Here is a 19,668-nt window from a genome sequence, read left to right as displayed (position 1 = left end):
CCGAAGTGAAATACTATGACATGAGCTTTTAGGCATGTTTAAATGAATAAAAATAACGCTGGTGTAACGTCAGACAGATGGCATCAGACGTGCTGGTGTTCTCCTATGTCACGTAGTTGCACACAAAGATCATATATACGGAAGATGAACACTTACTTCCTTGACAGCTTAATCCAAATTTTCTTCTCGCGAATACTCAATGGCTTCCTTGTTTTGCTCGGGAGTACAAAAAAACGTTAATTGGCGATTTACATTCGTTGTCTGGACGCCCACCACACAACAGCTTTTAGCTATGTTTAATTCAAGGAAAATGACGCTGGTGAATGGGAGTGATGGGCGTGGCCTATTTCATGCAGTGTCTCTATAGTCGACCTGGGGGTGTGGCTTTCAGGATTGTGAAAGATCAGCTCAAGCGGGCTTGTGGTCGGTGATGACTGTGAAGTCTGACCCATAAAGGTACAAGTGAACATGCCCAGAGGATTGCCAGCGCCTCTCTCTGTCAGGTTGTGCATAGCGCTGTTCCACTGCTGTCAGCGCTCCACTGGCATAATGCAAGGATGCGGTCTTACTGTCATCGTTGTTGGGGATGTGCTAGAGGAGTATCGGTGCCCTGACCAACAGAGCTGGCATCGACCTGTAGTGTTGACTGCTTGGCTGGGTCGAAGGAGGCCATTGTTGTGTTTTTTCATCAGCTGTGCCTTCAGCTTCTCCATCGCTGACTGTTGCGCTCCCCGTGACCAGGTGCTATCCTTTATTATATTATATATATATTATATATTATTATATATTATTTATTATCCCCGTGACCAGGGGCTATCCTTTTTGGTGAGTTCATGTAAGGACATACTTTTAATCTCATGATAAGATTGGAGGTTGTGGCATGACAACACTTTCTTGGACCCCGGCAACAATCTGGGTTTCTCATGCGGCCCCACCAGGAAAAAACATTTGCCCGCCCGTGCACTATTGTGCTCATGATTTTGACTGTAGAGTGTTTGGCCTCTGCTTGGTCCTGCAGTGTGCATACAGCAAACAGAAATCATCATCATCTGAGTTGTTTGGAGTATCAGGTTTTTTCGAGACGTTTGCTCAGTTTGTCTCTGCACTTGATGTACTTTGTTGTTGTTTTCCTTCAGCCATAAAAGTGAATCCTTTATTTTGTGATCTGCAGCACCTTTGAAAGTGATTTGTATTTTGTCCCCCCCTTTTGCCGGGCAGATGGTTTGTCCTCCTTTGTATGGAAATCGCCTTTCACAGTTCGCATGTTTTGTTTTCACGTTTCACATTTGTATGTTTATTGGCTTGTCTTTGACTTGGACGTTTTTTTTTGTACAGCATGGACTCAGAAGACTGTAGATGTAGCTGCCTCTATCTCTTATACTATAAGAGATGGAGGTTCCTATAAGACTTATAGGAACCTTAGAGTGGCTAAATCAGCGTGGTGGTCCTTTAAAACACTTCTCAAATCAAACTTTTTCTTAATATCATGTACACATTTAAACGTGAATTCCATATTTTGTATTTTATTTTGTCCCTCTTTTGTTCCGTCTTTCCCCCTCCCTTTCTCTCCAGACTCCAGCTCTCGTGTACACTGGTGTCCATTGGCTCACAGAGAAGAGAATATTTTCAGGTATCTGTACTTCACGGAATATTTATTTTTCTGGCGACTTTTTACTTTTACTCCCTACATTTTAGCACACATATCTGTAGGCTACTTTCTACTCCTTACCTTGCCTTTTCAAAACAGGCTAGTTACTTTAACTTACTTTAATGCACGCCAGACAAAAAGGATGTAACGTTTGTCTATCTCTCTCGCCTCGGGCTCTCCCAGCTTTCGCACATTATGTGCACCTTTTTTCTTCCATTGTCAACAATCTACTCTCGCTGTATTCTTGCTCACTTACATGTTATGTGCATCAGGGCTAGTATATTTACCCCTAGACTAGAGCTAATGAGGATATTGGACATGTACTGGGCACCTGGAACGTAACATATGGGGGCTTGTCCGGGATATGAATTCTTAGCTAAGAGGCTAACAGTGGTTGCTAACAGTGCTTGAATCATACGATAGACATACATGCCCTGTGCAGAGCTGTGCCCTGCTGCAGTACCATACATGCCCTGTGCAGAGCTGTGCCCTGCTGCAGTACCATGCCCTGTGCAGAGCTGTGCCCTGCTGCAGTACCATACATGCCCTGTGCAGAGCTGTGCCGTGCTGCAGTACCATACATGCCCTGTGCAGAGCTGTGCCCTGTGCAGAGCTGTGCCCTGCTGCAGTACCGCATTTCTAGCCTGGTAAACCAGCCCGTCACGTGAACTCACATTTCATTTGGTTCTGCGTGACGGTCTGGCCCCAAGGCCTGGGAGGGTGTTAAGCAGAAGCTGCAAAGTGGATGAGCCAATCAGCGACTGCGCTCACTCGCTCAGTGCCCTGTGATTGAGTAATGTCAACGTTTGTCTAGTTTAAACAGCCATAAAGTGCAGTTATTGCAGAAATAGACCCAATAGCAACAATTAAACAAGTACAGGAGTATCGCCGCAACCGCAGAGTTTCTCGGCGGAAAATATTTTTTGCCATTCTCCCGAGTGGATTTGGGTTTTGACTGGATCCAACGCTGATTGGCTGAAGGAGTTGTCTGTCAAGGCAAGTACACCCGTCCACTGTGATACACTGGGAGAAAGCTTGGGGCCAGACCATCACGCAGAACCAAATGAAATGTGAGTTCACGTGATTGGCTGGTTTACCAGGCTACCACATGTACCGTTCACTTACATGTTATGTGCATCAGAGGTAGTATATTTACCCCTAGACTCAGGGGCGGACTGCACCATCGGGAGCGGCGGGCCGTTTCCCGGTGGCCTGGCCTGAACTGCAGCACAGTCAGGCCACTCACTGAACAGCAGGCCAGTATGTAAGTGTTCCTAGTTGCGCAGATAGCAGGCAGGTAGGCTGCAGGCAGCCAGGCAGGCAGGAATGAGTTAACTTGTCAGTCAGATGCTGCTCAGACCCCAGCGTGGGTGGGCGGGGCTTGCTGTTCAAAGTGCCAAAATGGAGAAGAAAAGAGGTGCAGAGAGGTGGAAAGAGAGGAGCCTATGTTGTGTCTTTGCCTAAACTACAATATCAGTGGTAGACAATTGTCTATTGCCTCTAGAATATTCGAGATAAATTAAATTAATTACACTAATTTGTATTTACTTATTTATTTATTTATATTAGGCTATATAAAAAAATCCCATTGGTCAAATGTAAACAGTAGTCGTTAAACTGAAAGTATGGGTTGGATTGCTTTTGGGGTTTTCTTCACAAAAGTGGAGAAGGAGGCAGAAGCAGCACTAGCACTGCAGCAGGTGCTCCTGCCTCCTGCAGAGCTGGAGGTGGTGTTGAACTTATCAGAATCAGGAACCTTCAGGTAGGCTACAATTTCAGAGCATAAAGTGAAAAATGGAGGCTATGCTTATTGCTTTCACATTAATGTGCTTTGTGAGATTATCAGTAGGACTGCACAATACCGTTTAAAGTGGAGATGAAGCAGTTTGATTTTATTATTTTTGAATTTGCATTTCACCTCAGACAAGACGAGACAGGACACTGCACTCTTCCTTAAATTAAGTTTGCTGTGAAGCTTTTGTACAGAGGCATGTTTTTGTTTGTACGTCTTCATATTATACTTGCAGTTACCTAGGAAATGTTGAATTCTATTAGTGAACAAATAGCTAACATGTAACATCATGTTAGCATTATATTCACTAAATCTTGCTTCAAACAGCCAAACTGTTTTGTGTGTCCACGTGTGTTGGCCTGGCCTGGGTAGAGTCAAACTCCCGGCCTGAAAAATGGTCCCAGTCCGCCACTGCCTCGACTAGAGATAATGAGGATATTGTACCTGAAGGCACCTGGAACATTAAGTAAGTAACTGTATGTAAGGATGTGTACTTTCCCATCTCTGCAGCTTGCCACTGAAACCAACGCTGACTGAAGTCTCTCGGGTCAGAAGAACCAGTCCACTCCAGTCTAAGCAGTCCATTTGGGTGTCTCCATGGAGCGTGTTCAGCACATGACCAAGTCGGCGATCCGCCGGGCATCTCAGATTGAGGTGTGTTGCAGAATAAAGAGATTTGGCTTCCGGTCTCATCAGAGAAAGAGAAGCAACTAGCACAATGGACAGGGATACATTTATTCAAAGAGAAAGACATTATTAGTGTTTTATAAGGTGCAATGACGCATACGGATGTGTGTGAATGTTGAGGAGAGATGTTCACATGAAACTACATATTATGTGTTTGTGTATTTAAGTGAATAACTGAACGCTTTAAGGGGAAAATACTGAACTATAGTGTGTGAGTCTGATTGAGACATGCCTACAGATTGTTGACTGTATTCTGTTAGATTCTAACTATAATGGACACATGTAATAGGAACATTTTCTCTTAACAAGTTGAATCCTCAGACCAAGAGGAACCTGCAGGAGCTGTTTGTCAACTTCACGCTCATCCTCATCTGTCTGCTCCTCATCTACATCATTGTCCTGCTGAGTAGCTGAAAACCCCAGAGCACTGCTTCTCAACCTGGGCTCCAGGGAGCACTGAAAACCCCCACAGCACTGCTTTTCAACCTGGGCTCCAGGGACCACTGAAAACCCCCACAGCACTGCTTCTCAACCTGGGCTCCAGGGACCACTGAAAACCCCAGAGCACTGCTTTTCAACCTGGGCTCCAGGGACCACTGAAAACCCCCAGAGCACTGCTTCTCAACCTGGGCTCCAGGGAGCACTGAAAACCCCCAGAGCACTGCTTCTCAACCTGGGCTCCAGGGAGCACTGAAAACCCCAGAGCACTGCTTCTCAACCTGGGCTCCAAGGACCACTGAAAACCCCAGAGCACTGCTTCTCAACCTGGGCTCCAGGGACCACTGAAAACCCCACAGCACTGCTTCTCAACCTGGGCTCCAGGGACCACTGAAAACCCCCATAGCACTGCTTCTCAACCTGGGCTCCAGGGACCACTGAAAACCCCACAGCACTGCTTCTCAACCTGGGCTCCAGGGACCACTGAAAACCCCAGAGCACTGCTTCTCAACCTGGGCTCCAGGGACCACTGAAAACCCCCATAGCACTGCTTCTCAACCTGGGCTCCAGGCACCACTGAAGATCCCCACAGCACTGCTTCTCAACCTGGGCTCCAGGGACCACTGAAAACCCCACAGCACTGCTTCTCAACCTGGGCTCCAGGGACCACTGAAAACCCGACAGCACTGCTTCTCAACCTGGGCTCCAGGGACCCCTGAAAACCCCCATAGCACTGCTTCTCAACCTGGGCTCCAGGGACCCCTGAAAACCCCCACAGCACTGCTTCTCATCCTGGGCTCCAGGGACCACTGAAAACCCCCAGAGCACTGCTTCTCAACCTGGGCTCCAGGGACCACTGAGAACCCCCACAGCACTGCTTCTCACTCAACCTGGGCTCCAGGGACCACTGAAAACCCCCAGAGCACTGCTTCTCAACCTGGGCTCCAGGGACCACTGAAAACCCCCAGAGCACTGCTTCTCAACCTGGGCTCCAGGGACCCCTGAAAACCCCCACAGCACTGCTTCTCAACCTGGGCTCCAGGGACCACTGAAAACCCCCAGAGCACTGCTTCTCACTCAACCTGGAATCCAGAGCCCATGAAAAACCCCAGCTAGCGCTGCTTCTCAACCTGGGCTCCAGTGACCACTGAAAACCCCACAGCTCTGCTTCTCAATGTGGGCTCTGGGGACCACCAGGAGTCCCCAGCAATTTGATCAAATTTAGTTTAGTTTTCATTCAGGCATCAGTATATCATGGTCAAATTAACCGTGATATGTTTGTATAATTAAACAAATTAGACCATGGTGGAGCTGACTGGTAGCCTCTATCTCACACCAGTGGTACTGGTGCTTCTTCAAATTAAGACTACAGTTTCCATAAACCCTGTTGCTTCCTAATTCTAATGATCTGGTTACAGTTTTTAAAAGCATGCCAATAGCGTAGATTGTATCTCTTCATTTTCATTTCAAACTTCCATTTAAACTCAAGGGAACCGTTGAGGTTGCCCTCATTTACGAAGATGTGGAGTTTACAGACAAATTAAGGGCAAAACTAGAACGACCGCACGGCGGATATATGCCTCCACCAACAAGTGAGCAGTCGACATCCATGTCTGTGGAGACTTTGACGTTTGAACCAAATGTGAAAAAATTCTGTCAAGGTGTTACTGAGATATTGCGTTACCGAGCTTGAAAATGGAGTTTGTGGGGTCACAGTGACCTTGACCTTTGACCACCAAAATATAATCAGTTCATCCTTGAGTCCAAGTGGACGTTTGAGGCAAATTAGATGAAATTCCATCAAGGCATTCCTGAGATATCACGTTAACGAGCATGAAACGAGCGGTCGTGATGAGTGACCTTGAAGTTTGACCACCAAAATCTAATCGGTTCATCCTTTAGTCCAAGACTACGTTTGAGGCAAATTGGAAGAAATTCCGTCCAGGCATTCCTGAGATATCGCTTGGAAATGGGGTTTGTGAGGTCACAGTGACCTTGAACTTTTACCTTTAACCACCAAAATCGAATCAGTTCATCCTTGAGTCCAAGTGGACGTCTGAGGCAAATTTGATGAAATTCCGTCAAGGCGTACGGACGGATGGACAGACGGACAGCCCGAATCCATAATGCCTCCAGCCTGGCTATCGCCGGCGGAGGCATAATTAAAAAAAGAATTATAGAGCACAGATGAGGATCAGTGAAAACTGCCTCAACAATCGTCTTTCTGCTAATCACAGGGAAGCTGGTTCTGTTTCTGTACAAGAAGCCGTTTGACACAGTTTACTGACAAGATTGTTTAAATGATATTTAAAAGTAAATGTCATCAATTTCTCATCAAGCCAGATGCCAAGATATTCATATTCAGTAGGCCTAACTCTCTCAATGTTATACCCGTTTGCAGTGGATATATGGATACTAATCACTATTGTCGGCTCTAGCAAACAGCATGCATCTTCTTTTGTATCTTGACAGTAGGTACCTGTGGGCTATTTGCAGAGCTTTTTTCATGGACCTATTTGCTAAGCAAGCAATGCTGGTTGTGTCAGAGCCGCTGCATCTCGTATCGGCCAATCAGGTGGCGCTTCTTTTATGAATATTAAGTTGCCCCCCACCCCCCCAAAGAAAGGGGGGGGGGGGTATAGAGAGCTTTAGCTTTTGCCACCCCCTTCCTGTTTTGTGCTGTAAAGCCATCACGATTTCCCACCAAATCTGACTTGGTGTCGCACAGTTTAAAATGCAACATGGAGGCTGACAGTCTGACAGCGATGGTCTTGTTTGTTAACAGTAATCACACTTTCATTCATTCATTCACACTAATGGCTCCAAATCAACGTGGTAATGATTTACTGATGTTACAATGCGCCACAGAACACCTTTAATTGCACCTCCCTTTTATAAATGAAGGGAAAAACTGAAGGAGACCGGCTTTCCTTTCTGAACTCTCGAAGTTCAATTTGGAATCCAGGAGGCCTGTCTTATAAGGTCTATATGGCATCAATACAGAAACGATGATTGATGTGCACATATCCCTTTCAAGTCAATTTAATACAAATAGTGTGTGGTATTGTCCTGGTCATGTGACCAACATCTTCCGTTGACTTTCTGTGTAGCCTAATAGGCTATACAACAAATTATAGGTAATGTAGAATAGTCTAAGTAGGCATAATCTAAATGATTCTAAGTAATATGAAGTATATTAAAGCCCCAACATGTAGGGCTCTGCTGAGCAGCAGCAACAGCAGCCTCTGCTGCCAGAAGTGGTAAATACAGGACGCTAATAAATGCTACACTTCCCTGTTTGTGCGTTCAAATATCAGCCTTATTTTACTGTTTCTGCTTAACATATATATATATATATATATATATATATATATATATATTACTAGTGTTTGGGGAAAAAGCTCCAAATATCCCCAATTATTGCACCATCAATATTATTTAGAAGCTGTTTCTATTAAGTATTTGCTGCACATTCAATTTCTAAATTATTTTTTTCTGACTTCAACCCCAACACGAGGAATGGGACGCTATATCAAAATTCAATATACCACACTACGAAAATGTGACAATACCCATGGAGCAGACAAATGAATTGCTAAATTCTGCTATAATCACAAAATGTAGATGGTTTGACTACAGTTTCACAAGCTCTCCATCCAAATTATACTATCTGAACGTTGCAATGACATTATTAAAGTATTGTTCACATTCCAGCGAGCCAATGCCATAGAAAACATAATTAACATTTATTTATTACATGGAATCATGGTTATATATATATCCTCCTATCCCTACCCAACACCTCTTATATATACGCCTGGTATATTACAGTCTATCATTTGTGAAGGAAAGCTCACTTTGCATGGTGTGATTTCAGCACATTTGTTTATTCCAGACAGTAATGTCTGTTAGTTTGCAGCTAGCTGAACCTATAAATGATGTACACTGACAGTAATGTCTGTTAGTTTGCAGCTAGCTGAACCTATAAATGATGTACACTTGACAGTACTGTTGTGATTTATTTTGTGCAGCACCAGTATGTCTCCCTGATTGTGCGAGTGTGGTGGAGAAAAAGCACCAAGCTAAAATTCAAAATGCTAGAGTAACAATTTTGAAAAATGTTGTCAATGGCCTGAAAGAAGGTTTTCTTGCAGTTTATGTTCTCTTCATGTATGTTTTGACGGCCATGGTTTGTTGTACTTTGGAACACAAAACCGCCGTCAAATACATAACAAAATGAAAGTGCCCCATGACTCAGTAATTGTAGAATAATTTCATATTATTATGTCTTTCTTAGATTTTCTTTTTACATGAAAAAAATGCATGTCATGTCTTTGACCCATTGATCTTTGACCCTAACTTTTAGGGTCGTTTTTTAGTTGTTGACAATGGTCTAGGCCAGGCCAAACTGTGGGCCGTGCTAAAGCTATAGAAGAAACTAGAAGACCTAAGGCATCCATTGGTTTCAAGCATAATATGCTAGCTTGTCGGGAAGGGGGCTAAATAACGCTCCAAACATATATTGGTTACATTTGGGCGAGGGAAAACTATTTCAAAGGGGTCCCTTATTTTTGTGTGTGGATGAATTATTCATTTCCCTTATGCCAAGTTCACATGCTCTGTTAATGAAATAAAAAGTGATATACTATAAAAAACATATTGGGAAATCTTAGTCTTGTGTGGTCAAAGTTGTGATTAAAGGGTTGGGTGGGCCCCGGATGCGATTAACAATATATATATATATATATATATATATATATATACATATACCCTTTGAATATGTATTCCAACAATGGAACAGCCAAGTGAGTGGGTGGCTGTATTTGAGTCATGTGATGTATTTGAGTCATGTGATGTGCCAAACATGCTCTCCATCATCTCCTACAGCAGGAGAGTCAAACTCAATTTCATCCTGGGCCACATCAGTATTAGTGTTGCCCTCAAAGGGCCAGTTGTAAATTCAACATGATATAAATTTATCAAGCCTACGCCTTCATATTGCCTCTGATTTGACTATTATTGTTTTTTTAGTAATAACTTAATACTTAATAACTCTGAAAGCAGAATTATAGGGAATAGCCTACAACTATTATTCAATTTAACAATTGCTCTTTTTAGCCGTATTGCGAAGAATTGTATTACGCAAATTGTATCTCACGGGCCACATCAAATGAGGTGCCGGGCCGGATTTGGACCCCGGGCCTTGAGTTTGACACATGAGTCCTACAGTCTGAGCATCCAGCCTCAGCAGGGTTTGTGGGGAGAATCTTCTCCAGGATGAACACCAGGTGGCGTGAGGTCTCTGAACTTTGACCTTGGCTTGTCTAGGCCTTTTGGAATTAGAAAAAAGAATAAGAAAAAATATATTTGTCCACATGTCCGATCCCGGATAAGCGTTTGAAGATGGATGGATTTTTTTGTTGTTGTTGTTAAAAGTTGGTCATCATTCACCCGACCTTCCATCGGCATGGGGGGATAAGAACGTTATTTGTGCTTGCATCTATATTTCACACACACACACACACACACACACACACACACACACACACACACACACACACACACACACACACACACACACAACACACACACACACACACACACACACACACACACACACACACACACACACACACACACACACACACACACACACACACACACACACACACACACACACACACACACACACACACACACACACACACACACACAAAAGCACCACACCGGTAAATGTCACAATCGTGATTTTACTGTTCCATAACATACAACAGAAATGTAATATAAATATAAATACTATTGTCATTATCATTATCGTGTTTATATATTTATCTGAAAAATGGCAAGACAGACATTTAGTGACAAGTCACAAGGGTGACGTCAGTTCACTTTCAACAACACTTGCCGACAACAGTATTCAATCATTTCTGAAAATATGACAACCTGAACCCATATACTCTTCATTCTGTATTTGAATTTTAGAAAGACTGAGTTGAAACTTAAAGGAACACTCTGCCCATTTTCAACCAGCTTTGTATCATTAGAACATCAGTAGTATATCAGAAAACTGTAAACGGTTTTGAAGTCTGTCATTTAATTTGACAGTTATTGGGTGTTAAAGTGTGGACCAGTGACATCACTGGTCCACACTAACTCAAATTAATAACTCATTAACTCAAATCAACTCTCAATAACTGTCAAACTAGATGAATGATGAATAGTTTGACAGTTATTGAGAGTTGATTTGAGTTATTAACACTCAATAACTGTCAAATTAAATGACAGACTTCAAAACCGTTTACAGTTTTCTGATATACTACTGATGTTCTAATGATACAAAGCTGGTTGAAAATGGGCGGAGTGTTCCTTTAATTGAACTGGGCCCTGATTGGTATACTGACGTTACTTAGGTTGTCACTTCCAACCTATTAAGAGAAAAGCAACCACCAATGTTCTAATGAATTGCAGTTTCTGTACATTATGAACGGGTTGAGCTCAACTTGAATTGATCCCAGTTCCTGGTTTAGATAAGGGCATAAAGTTGACTGTTGCTGTCGAAAGAAAACCTCCCACAAGTATCATGTGATCACTGAGGGGGAAAACAGATGATATTCAAATTAATGCACATCGTCACCGTCTTAAAATAATGGTTTAAGTCACTTTTTGAGGAAAATGATATTTTTGCCTAAATCATCTCTTCATAATGCTGGCCACCTCTGGTAAAATGGCTGAAGTCCTTAATTGAAAAGATCATGCTGTTCCTGCAATGGCCTATGTCAAGCGTGTGACTTAGGCCGTTTTATTTTTGCCTAAGTCAGGACAATGTGACTGAGGCAAAAATAAAACGGCCTAAGTCACACGCTTGACATCAAATGCAACTGTAAGTCAGGCCTAAGTCTGAGGCCTAAGTCTTTTTTTTTGCCTAAGTCACAATGGCATGTTCGTAAATTGGCCTAAGTCATCTAATCAGTCATCTAATCGTTTTATGTTAAATAATCGACAGTGTTATTTGTATGTCAATAGTCATCTATTGTCATAATTCTTTTTCGTGGAATGATTAATAAAAAATATAATAAATATCATTCCGTATTTGGTTCAGTTTTTTATGTTTTCTGAAAAACTTGAAAAAGTGACTTAGGCCATTAAGAGGGTGACGACATTCAATTTGGAAAGTCTACAAGGGCTTATAAAAGAGTTTCATCAGGACAAAGTTATGAGGTTTTCATGCGACTGCAATGCTGCCCCCTGTTGACACATGGCATGTAAAGGGAAATATTCAATTGAAGAACTCAAGACAGTCTGATGTGCATTAATGTGATGATGCCAACCTCTCCCCTCAAGGCAGACAGCAAAGAAACCAACCTCTCCCCTCAAGGCAGACAGCAAAGAAACCAACCTCTCCCCTCAAGGCAGACAGCAAAGAAACCAACCTCTCCCCTCAAGGCAGACAGCAAAGAAACCAACCTCTCCCCTCAAGGCAGACAGCAAAGAAACCAACCTCTCCCCTCAAGCCAGACAGCAAAGAAACCAACCTCTCCCCTCAAGCCAGACAGCAAAGAAACCAACCTCTCCCCTCAAGCCAGACAGCAAAGAAACCAACCTCTCCCCTCAAGCCAGACAGCAAAGAAACCAACCTCTCCCCTCAAGGCAGACAGCAAAGAAACCAACCTCTCCCCTCAAGCCAGACAGCAAAGAAACCAACCTCTCCCCTCAAGGCAGACAGCAAAGAAAGAAGAACAGACTTGGAAGTTGTGATGGCATCTAGATGTTGCTCCATAGAGAATGAATTGGGAAAGACGGTAATAAAGTGACCACAGTATAAGTCACCCAGGGGTTTTTGGGGGCTTGGCATCACAATACACTGTAGTCACTCCAAGTCCATTCATTTGGTATGGACCCGTTTCGCAGGTGGTAAAACGCAGGAAGTAAAGCAGGTGTAACCAATACCATTAATCATGGTTCCATTCCGTTTAGGTCTTCTATAGCAGAGGTTCTCAAATGTTTTTCAGCCAAGGACCCCTTACAAGACAGAAAATATACCGGGGACCCCCTCATTCTGATTTTGGGCTAAGCTTAATTGTTTCCACAGTACTTTTAAATTGATAGGTTTGTTAGATTAGAATGTAATCCATGAACCATTTTAGATTTAAAGCAAAAAAATATTTTCGTTGAACTATGAAGCTTTTGCAACAAAAAAAAGTTTGTATTTTTATTTCCCTGAAAACTTTTCACAGACCCCCTTGCAAAGTGCCACGGACCCCTGGGGGTCCCCGGACCACCATTTGAGAACCACTGTTCTATAGTGCCAGGGGGGGCCCTGGTTAATGTTATTGGTTGGTTACACCTGCTTTACCACCTCAAACGGTTGTTGTGAAAAGAGCCTATAGAGCTGAGAGAGCAGGGCCAAACTGGGCCGACATCAACAAGCTGTCAGCCGAGGAGACTTGGCCACAGATCAACTATTTAGTTCAGCAGTGAATTCAGTCAATAGTTCATCCTGGCAGGAGCAACATGGAGAATGAAGTCGAGTACAGCCAGTTCTCTTCTTCTATTATTGTAACAACGAAAGTGGCACAATCACAGCAGCAGTTGCAGACCATTTTCTTCGGTCAATTTCTTGTTCACAATTGACAACATAACCGCACAATAAAGCTAATTTGGTGATCACAAGTGAAAACTAGCTTAGCGTTAGCTTGCCAGGTGTGAGCTCTTCCAGCAAGGCCGACTACGTTGCCATTACATCGACAACCAAACATTATGCCCACCTAAAACAAAGTGTGGGGCGGAAGACTACAGTATATACTTTTGTACTAATACTACTTTGTTCGTGAAAATGTGCCACTTATAGACTTAGTTCTCTGCTCTCTGGCTGTAGGACACTCACTCATGTTCATAAATACTGATTGGACTGTCGTACAAGGAATCATTCATTGTAGACATTCTTTAATTGCGTGGTATCCTCCTTTAGATCAGTCAAACCAATAGAGACACTGCATGAAATAAGCCACGCCCATCACAGGGGAAAGCTCTCCATTCACTCCCATACAGCGTAATTTTACTTGGATTAAACATAGCTAAAAGCTGTTGTGTGGTGAGCTGCGCAGACAACAAATGTAAAAAAAATCTACAATTAACGTTTTTTTGTATTCCCGAGCAAAACAAGGAAGCCGTTGAGAATTGGCGAGGAGAAAAATGTGGATCCAGCTGTCAAGGAAGTAAGTTGTTGGAGTGTTCATCTTCCGTATATATGATCTTTGTGTGCAACACGAGACCATGCATGCGACATAGGAGCAAGCCAAGATTGGAGGGGAGGTTTCTGTTTCCCCCCGTTTTGGGCGTGGTTTCTGAATGATGACGCGCAGTGTCTCTATGCTAGCAACAAGAGCTATGCACTCTCCCCAATGAGTGGCTTCTTGCTTCCATTTGGGGAGAATAATGGGACTTTTCTGTTGGGAATTCTGCAAAACACCAGGAATACTTTTCCTGTCAGACATGATTGTTGAAATCATAGCGAGTGTAAAAAATATTGTGCTAACATCTGATTTGACTGTGATTGAGATCAAATTCATTATTGTCTAGAAGCGAGAATAATTCTCGCTTCTAGACATTTGTTTTTATCGATTCTTTGAGTGTGCTCACTACCAGGCCCGTAGCTACCATTGAGGACACCGAGGTCATGACCTTGGTATTTTCCACATTTTTTTTTTTTTTTTAGAAAAATAGCCCCGGTCCCCAGATCTATTCATCGGTCATTGATGTTTTAATTCGACACGATTTCAGACGGACAAGCCCGTCTTTATTGTCACACGGTTACACATCAACACATGCACGGACGGCCACAACACACACATGCTGACGGTGGCCGGTGAAATTTGTCCTCTGCATTTAACCCATCCTGGCTTTGTCCTTTCCTCCGGGGGGCAGGCCAGGAGCAGTGGTCGCTTTCTCGTACAGCGCCCGGGGACCGACTTCGGATGTTGTCGTCACTGGTCGGATGACGATGACGATCTGATCTTCTGCATGTTTTTAATGGGGGGGGGGGGGGGGGGGTTATATACGGAGGAACCCCCCTGGGGGAGCACGGGGAGAACATGCAAACTCCACACAGACAGAAAGGCCCTTACGACGAGATACCCCACCTGGGCAGTAGGCACTGAAGATATGGGGGGGAACACAACCACAGCGCCCACAGTGTCCCAGGCGAGAATCGAACTCAGGACCTTCTGACTGCGAGGCGACAGCTCTACCACTGAGCCACCGTGCCCCTGACACTTGATCGGAAATGCAACAATTTGCTTCCTCTCTGTGTGCTATAGAAGGAAGAGAGATAACTCACAACATTCAGATTTTGCATTGAGGCTAGATTGGGGCTAGACTTTGGGGACAGTTCTATTGAAGTGAATGGGTAAGTAACTCCCCTGTAAGTGATGTTTGTGTAGATGGGCCATTGTATTTAATTGAGCAGTATTCTGCCATGTGACCTGTATGCAGAATATAAATTATATTATATGGGGAGACATTTATTTTTTGTATCATTTTAAAGCAACAGCACAGTAAAGAGGATATTAATCTAACATGATGTCTGTAGTTCTTTATAGATCTAGCCTCTTCATTTTGCTCTCAAAGTGCAGAAGATTGAAGCATTTTACTTTAAAATGGACAAAATTTTCTGTCGGGGCCCCACACGCCGCGCCAAAATGACCTTGGTATTTCTCAAATCCTGGCTACGGGCCTGCTCGCTACTGGTGAGGTTGGACATCAAATTCATTATTGACAAAGAATTGATAAGAAACAACACATTTGCACCATCTGATGCAGAGATTGCATAATAGGCTGAAACATCAATACTATCTAACATGGTTGTTGGTTTTTATTCAACAAACGGCACAAACAAACCTAATAATTCACAGTGCTTATGAAGGGAGGAACCAATGCAGTCCAGTGTTGGGGCTATTATTCCAGAGGGCATACCTTCATCAATATTGTATTTAAATCGATTTTCTTTCCTACGAGCTCCGCACATTAAGGGTAAACAAGTTTATTTGTCGTGAACCAGTTTTTTTGCTTCTTCTTTTTTTGCTATTGTAAAAATAATAATAAAAAGGATTTTGTAGAGTTTTCTTTTTTGTGATTGTGATCAAAAATGCCTTTTCTTAAAAATTGAGATGCAATTTGTGAAGTTGTACATGAATTTTTTAGGGTAAAATTGTGGGATCTGGCAAAAAAATTGCAAGTTGAGGGACCTGCTTTGCCGTTTTTGCAGGCCCCCGCAAATATTGCGGAGATTGGTTGAATTTGCATTCATTCGCAATTTCCTGGGGTTGTATTAAATATTTATTGAGACAGTGGAAAAAAAACACCTCCTGAAGCTTGGGGGCGCTGTTGGATCTCTTATGGAAGACAAGATTGCATCATGCCGACATGTTATTGAATGTGTTCTGGAGGAAACTGGACCCCACTAATATCAGCATGAGAGGCACTAGGCTCTCTCCTGTGTTGGATGAAAACCTCATATCTCCCTCTTCACAAGGGATAACAAACGCAGCCTTTCTCAGACTGACGACCATGCATTGGAAACGGTACAAGTTCTTAAGTTCACCCCAAAAAATGAAAATCCACTCATTACCACAGCAAACACTATTGCAAAATTATCCTAAGAATTGAAGTGGATGGAGACCAATGTTCAAATGTAAAAAAGTAATAAAAGAGTAATAAATAAATAAATAAATAAATAAATAAATAAATAAATACAATGACCTCAATCCAAGTCTCCACAAGCCCTGAGATGCCAAGTTGACTTGAAAATACATAATTTACACCCTGTTTTTTTTAGCTTAAATCTGCACTGTAGCAGTGAACTGAAAGCTCATGTTGGCCAGAGGCGCGCTCTGACTGACCCTGCATTTCAGCTAAAAACAGGGTGTAAATGATGTCCTTTCAAGTCAACTTGGCATCTCAGGGCTTCTGGAGACTTGCATTATGCCAGGTCAACAGTATGGATTATTTTTTTTATACATTTGAAAGTTGGACCCCATCCACTTCAATTGTTTAGGTAGGAGAATCGCTTTAACGGTGTTTTGCTGTGAAACATTTTTGGGTGAACTGTTCCTTTAATGGCCTTCATGGACCTTCAGGTCATGGAAAGAAAAGAACAATTTAAACGTTAGTCAAGTCAAAAGAAAAGACGAAGAAAAGAACGGAGATATGAGGATTTCAAGTGAGTGACAGCACTATGGTGGGGTTCAATGTGTTTAAACGTGCTTTAAGGGCTGCTTCCGATGCCAGAGACATACGAGGTTCTGTCACTGATATGAGTCATTAGACTGCAGAAATCAAATGTATAGCTTTGACTAAACGCTGCTCAGCATTAAAAAAATGCTCTTCAAAGTCAAGAAGGAAATCAATTCCTACATGTCATTGACAGAGAACTCTCTCACTGTATGTTTCTGGTATATTGGCACATAAACAGACCACAGCAAAACAGTAGCTTGTCACATCATAAATACTGGAATAAAAATATGAGGCGCGCTTGATTCAACTAATCTCAGGTGATATTTCCCAACAGGTGAATCGAGCGCTCCTCAGGTAGCTCAGAGATCAGAAACCATTTCCAAACATCTATGTACACTCAAAGCAAAGCACTGGGACAGCAAGCTAAAGCTAGTCTTTTTCGCTGGTGTTGTTGCAGTATTACCTTAACACATTGAGTGCCAAGGACGTCTGTGGACGTCCTAAAAAAAAGTAACGAGGAGTGCCAAGGACGTCTGTGGACGTCCTAAAATCATAATTCATATTATTCCATAATTCTGCTGTTTAAGGTCGTACCTAGCCAGTGAGCATGAATCCCTTCAAGGGATCACACGGCGCCACCTTAAACATCGTCACAGGAGCTGCTCCACCCACCTCAGATCCTTTACTTTGTACAGGAGACAGCGGAGAAAGCCGTGGAAACCGATGCATGCTTTCTGCCAGAGCCGTATATATTGCTCTGTTTACAGCGGAGAGTGGGCTCGGCTGCATCCGCGCTCACAACTGAGCTCTTATGCTTCTATCTATCTCCACACGATTTCCTAGAAAGCCAGCATCCGAAGCCGAACGGCCAAGCCTTTTCGTTCAGTCGCGTTTGCCAGCGCGCATCATTTCCTTGATGGGCGCTGGGATCTGTCCGGGGCAAAAACGGAGTCGAGAAAACTAAACTCTGTGCGTGTGGGAGGAGCCCGCAGCTCAGAGGTGGAGAGGGGGGGGGGGGGGGGGGGGAGAGGGGTGTGTGGCACAGAGGCTGCACAGAAACCACACCACACGCCACCACATCAGAAAACACCAGCCAGAGTCAGTGAATGTGCTCGAAATTAGAGTGCAAAAGGTATTCATAAAAGGGACTATATCTTGGAAAGTTAAAAAAAACGACAGAAAACCCTTGAAAGTGCACTTTTTTGAGAGGCTGTAATTTCATAATGGAACTGTCTAGAAACAAAATTTCTTCTTTGGAAGAAGCAGGAGTGTTCAATGTTTCATTAAAGTCCAGCCCCGTTAATATAGCCATAATAGAAAAAATTCTATAGCTGTTTTCAACTGAATGGAAGTGAATCTGGCACAGGCTCCAGACAATTTTACTGAAGCGCTGTGGCACTCAATGTGTTAACATGGAGACAAAGACCCAGGAGCATGGTCACTGCTGGGACGTTTTAACATGGAGACAAAGACCTCTCTCTGTCCCGTTACTTTAGCTGTCTGTCCCGTTACTTTAGCTCTCTGTCCCGTTACTTTAGCTCTCTGTCCCGTTACTTTAGCTCTCTGTCCCGTTACTTTAGCTCTCTGTCCCGTTACTTTAGCTGTCTGTCCTGTTATTTTAGCTCTCTGTCCCGTTACTTTAGCTCTCTGTCCTGTTACTTTAGCTGTCTGTCCCGTTACTTTAGCTGCCTGTCCCGTTACTTTAGCTCTCTGTCCCGTTACTTTAGCTCTCTGTCCCGTTACTTTAGCTCTCTGTCTCATTACTTTAGCTCTCTGTCCCGTTACTTTAGCTCTCTGTCTCGTTACTTTAGCTCTCTGTCCCGTTACTTTAGCTCTCTGTCCCGTTACTTTAGCTCTCTGTCCCGTTACTTTAGCTCTCTGTCTCGTTACTTTAGCTCTCTGTCCTGTTACTTTAGCTCTCTGTCTCGTTACTTTAGCTCTCTGTCCCGTTACTTTAGCTCTCTGTCCCGTTACTTTAGCTCTCTGTCCCGTTACTTTAGCTGTCTGTCCTGTTATTTTAGCACTCTGTCTCATTACTTTAGCTGTCTGTCCCGTTACTTTAGCTGTCTGTCCTGTTATTTTAGCTCTCTGTCCCGTTACTTTAGCTCTCTGTCCTGTTACTTTAGCTCTCTGTCCCGTTACTTTAGCTCTCTGTCCCGTTACTTTAGCTCTCTGTCCCGTTACTTTAGCTCTCTGTCCCGTTACTTTAGCTCTCTGTCCCGTTACTTTAGCTGTCTGTCCTGTTATTTTAGCACTCTGTCTCGTTACTTTAGCTGTCTGTCTCGTTACTTTAGCTCTCTGTCCTGTTACTTTAGCTCTCTGTCCCGTTACTTTAGCTCTCTGTCCCGTTACTTTAGCTCTCTGTCCCGTTACTTTAGCTCTCTGTCCCGTTACTTTAGCTCTCTGTCCTGTTACTTTAGCTCTCTGTCTCGTTACTTTAGCTCTCTGTCTCGTTACTTTAGCTCTCTGTCCCGTTACTTTAGCTCTCTGTCCCGTTACTTTAGCTCTCTGTCTCGTTACTTTAGCTCTCTGTCCCGTTACTTTAGCTCTCTGTCCCGTTACTTTAGCTCTCTGTCCCGTTACTTTAGCTCTCTGTAGCTCTCTGTCCCGTTACTTTAGCTCTCTGTAGCTCTCTGTCCCGTTACTTTAGCTCTCTGTAGCTCTCTGTCCCGTTACTTTAGCTCTCTGTAGCTCTCTGTCCCGTTACTTTAGCTCTCTGTCCTGTTACTTTAGCTCTCTGTCCCGTTACTTTAGCTCTCTGTCCCGTTACTTTAGCTCTCTGTCTCGTTACTTTAGCTCTCTGTCCCGTTACTTTAGCTCTCTGTCTCGTTACTTTAGCTCTCTGTCCCGTTACTTTAGCTCTCTGTCTCGT

General features: G+C 43.3%; 2 protein-coding genes across 4 annotated transcripts in view; one reads left to right on the top strand and one right to left on the bottom strand.

The window, feature by feature from the left end:
- LOC310774159 (uncharacterized protein) overlaps positions 1–19,668 on the bottom strand; it is a 794,006-nt gene that overhangs the window by 630,654 nt on the left and 143,684 nt on the right. The gene's annotated exons all lie outside the window — the stretch shown is intronic.
- Positions 4,038–4,541, top strand: pln2 (phospholamban 2; the record flags this gene model as incomplete). The annotated part of the gene is made up of 2 exons (XM_083634339.1): positions 4,038–4,094; positions 4,437–4,541. The coding sequence occupies 2 exons, from the start codon at positions 4,038–4,040 to the stop codon at positions 4,539–4,541; spliced, it is 162 nt and encodes a 53-aa protein (XP_083490465.1).

The sequence above is a fragment of the Poromitra crassiceps genome (genome assembly GCF_964638095.1).
Source record: "Poromitra crassiceps genome assembly, chromosome: 3".
NCBI classification, from domain to species: Eukaryota; Metazoa; Chordata; class Actinopteri; order Beryciformes; family Melamphaidae; genus Poromitra; species Poromitra crassiceps.
The sequence above is the reverse complement of the archived record's forward strand: the minus strand, read 5'-3'. Positions and strand labels throughout refer to the sequence as shown.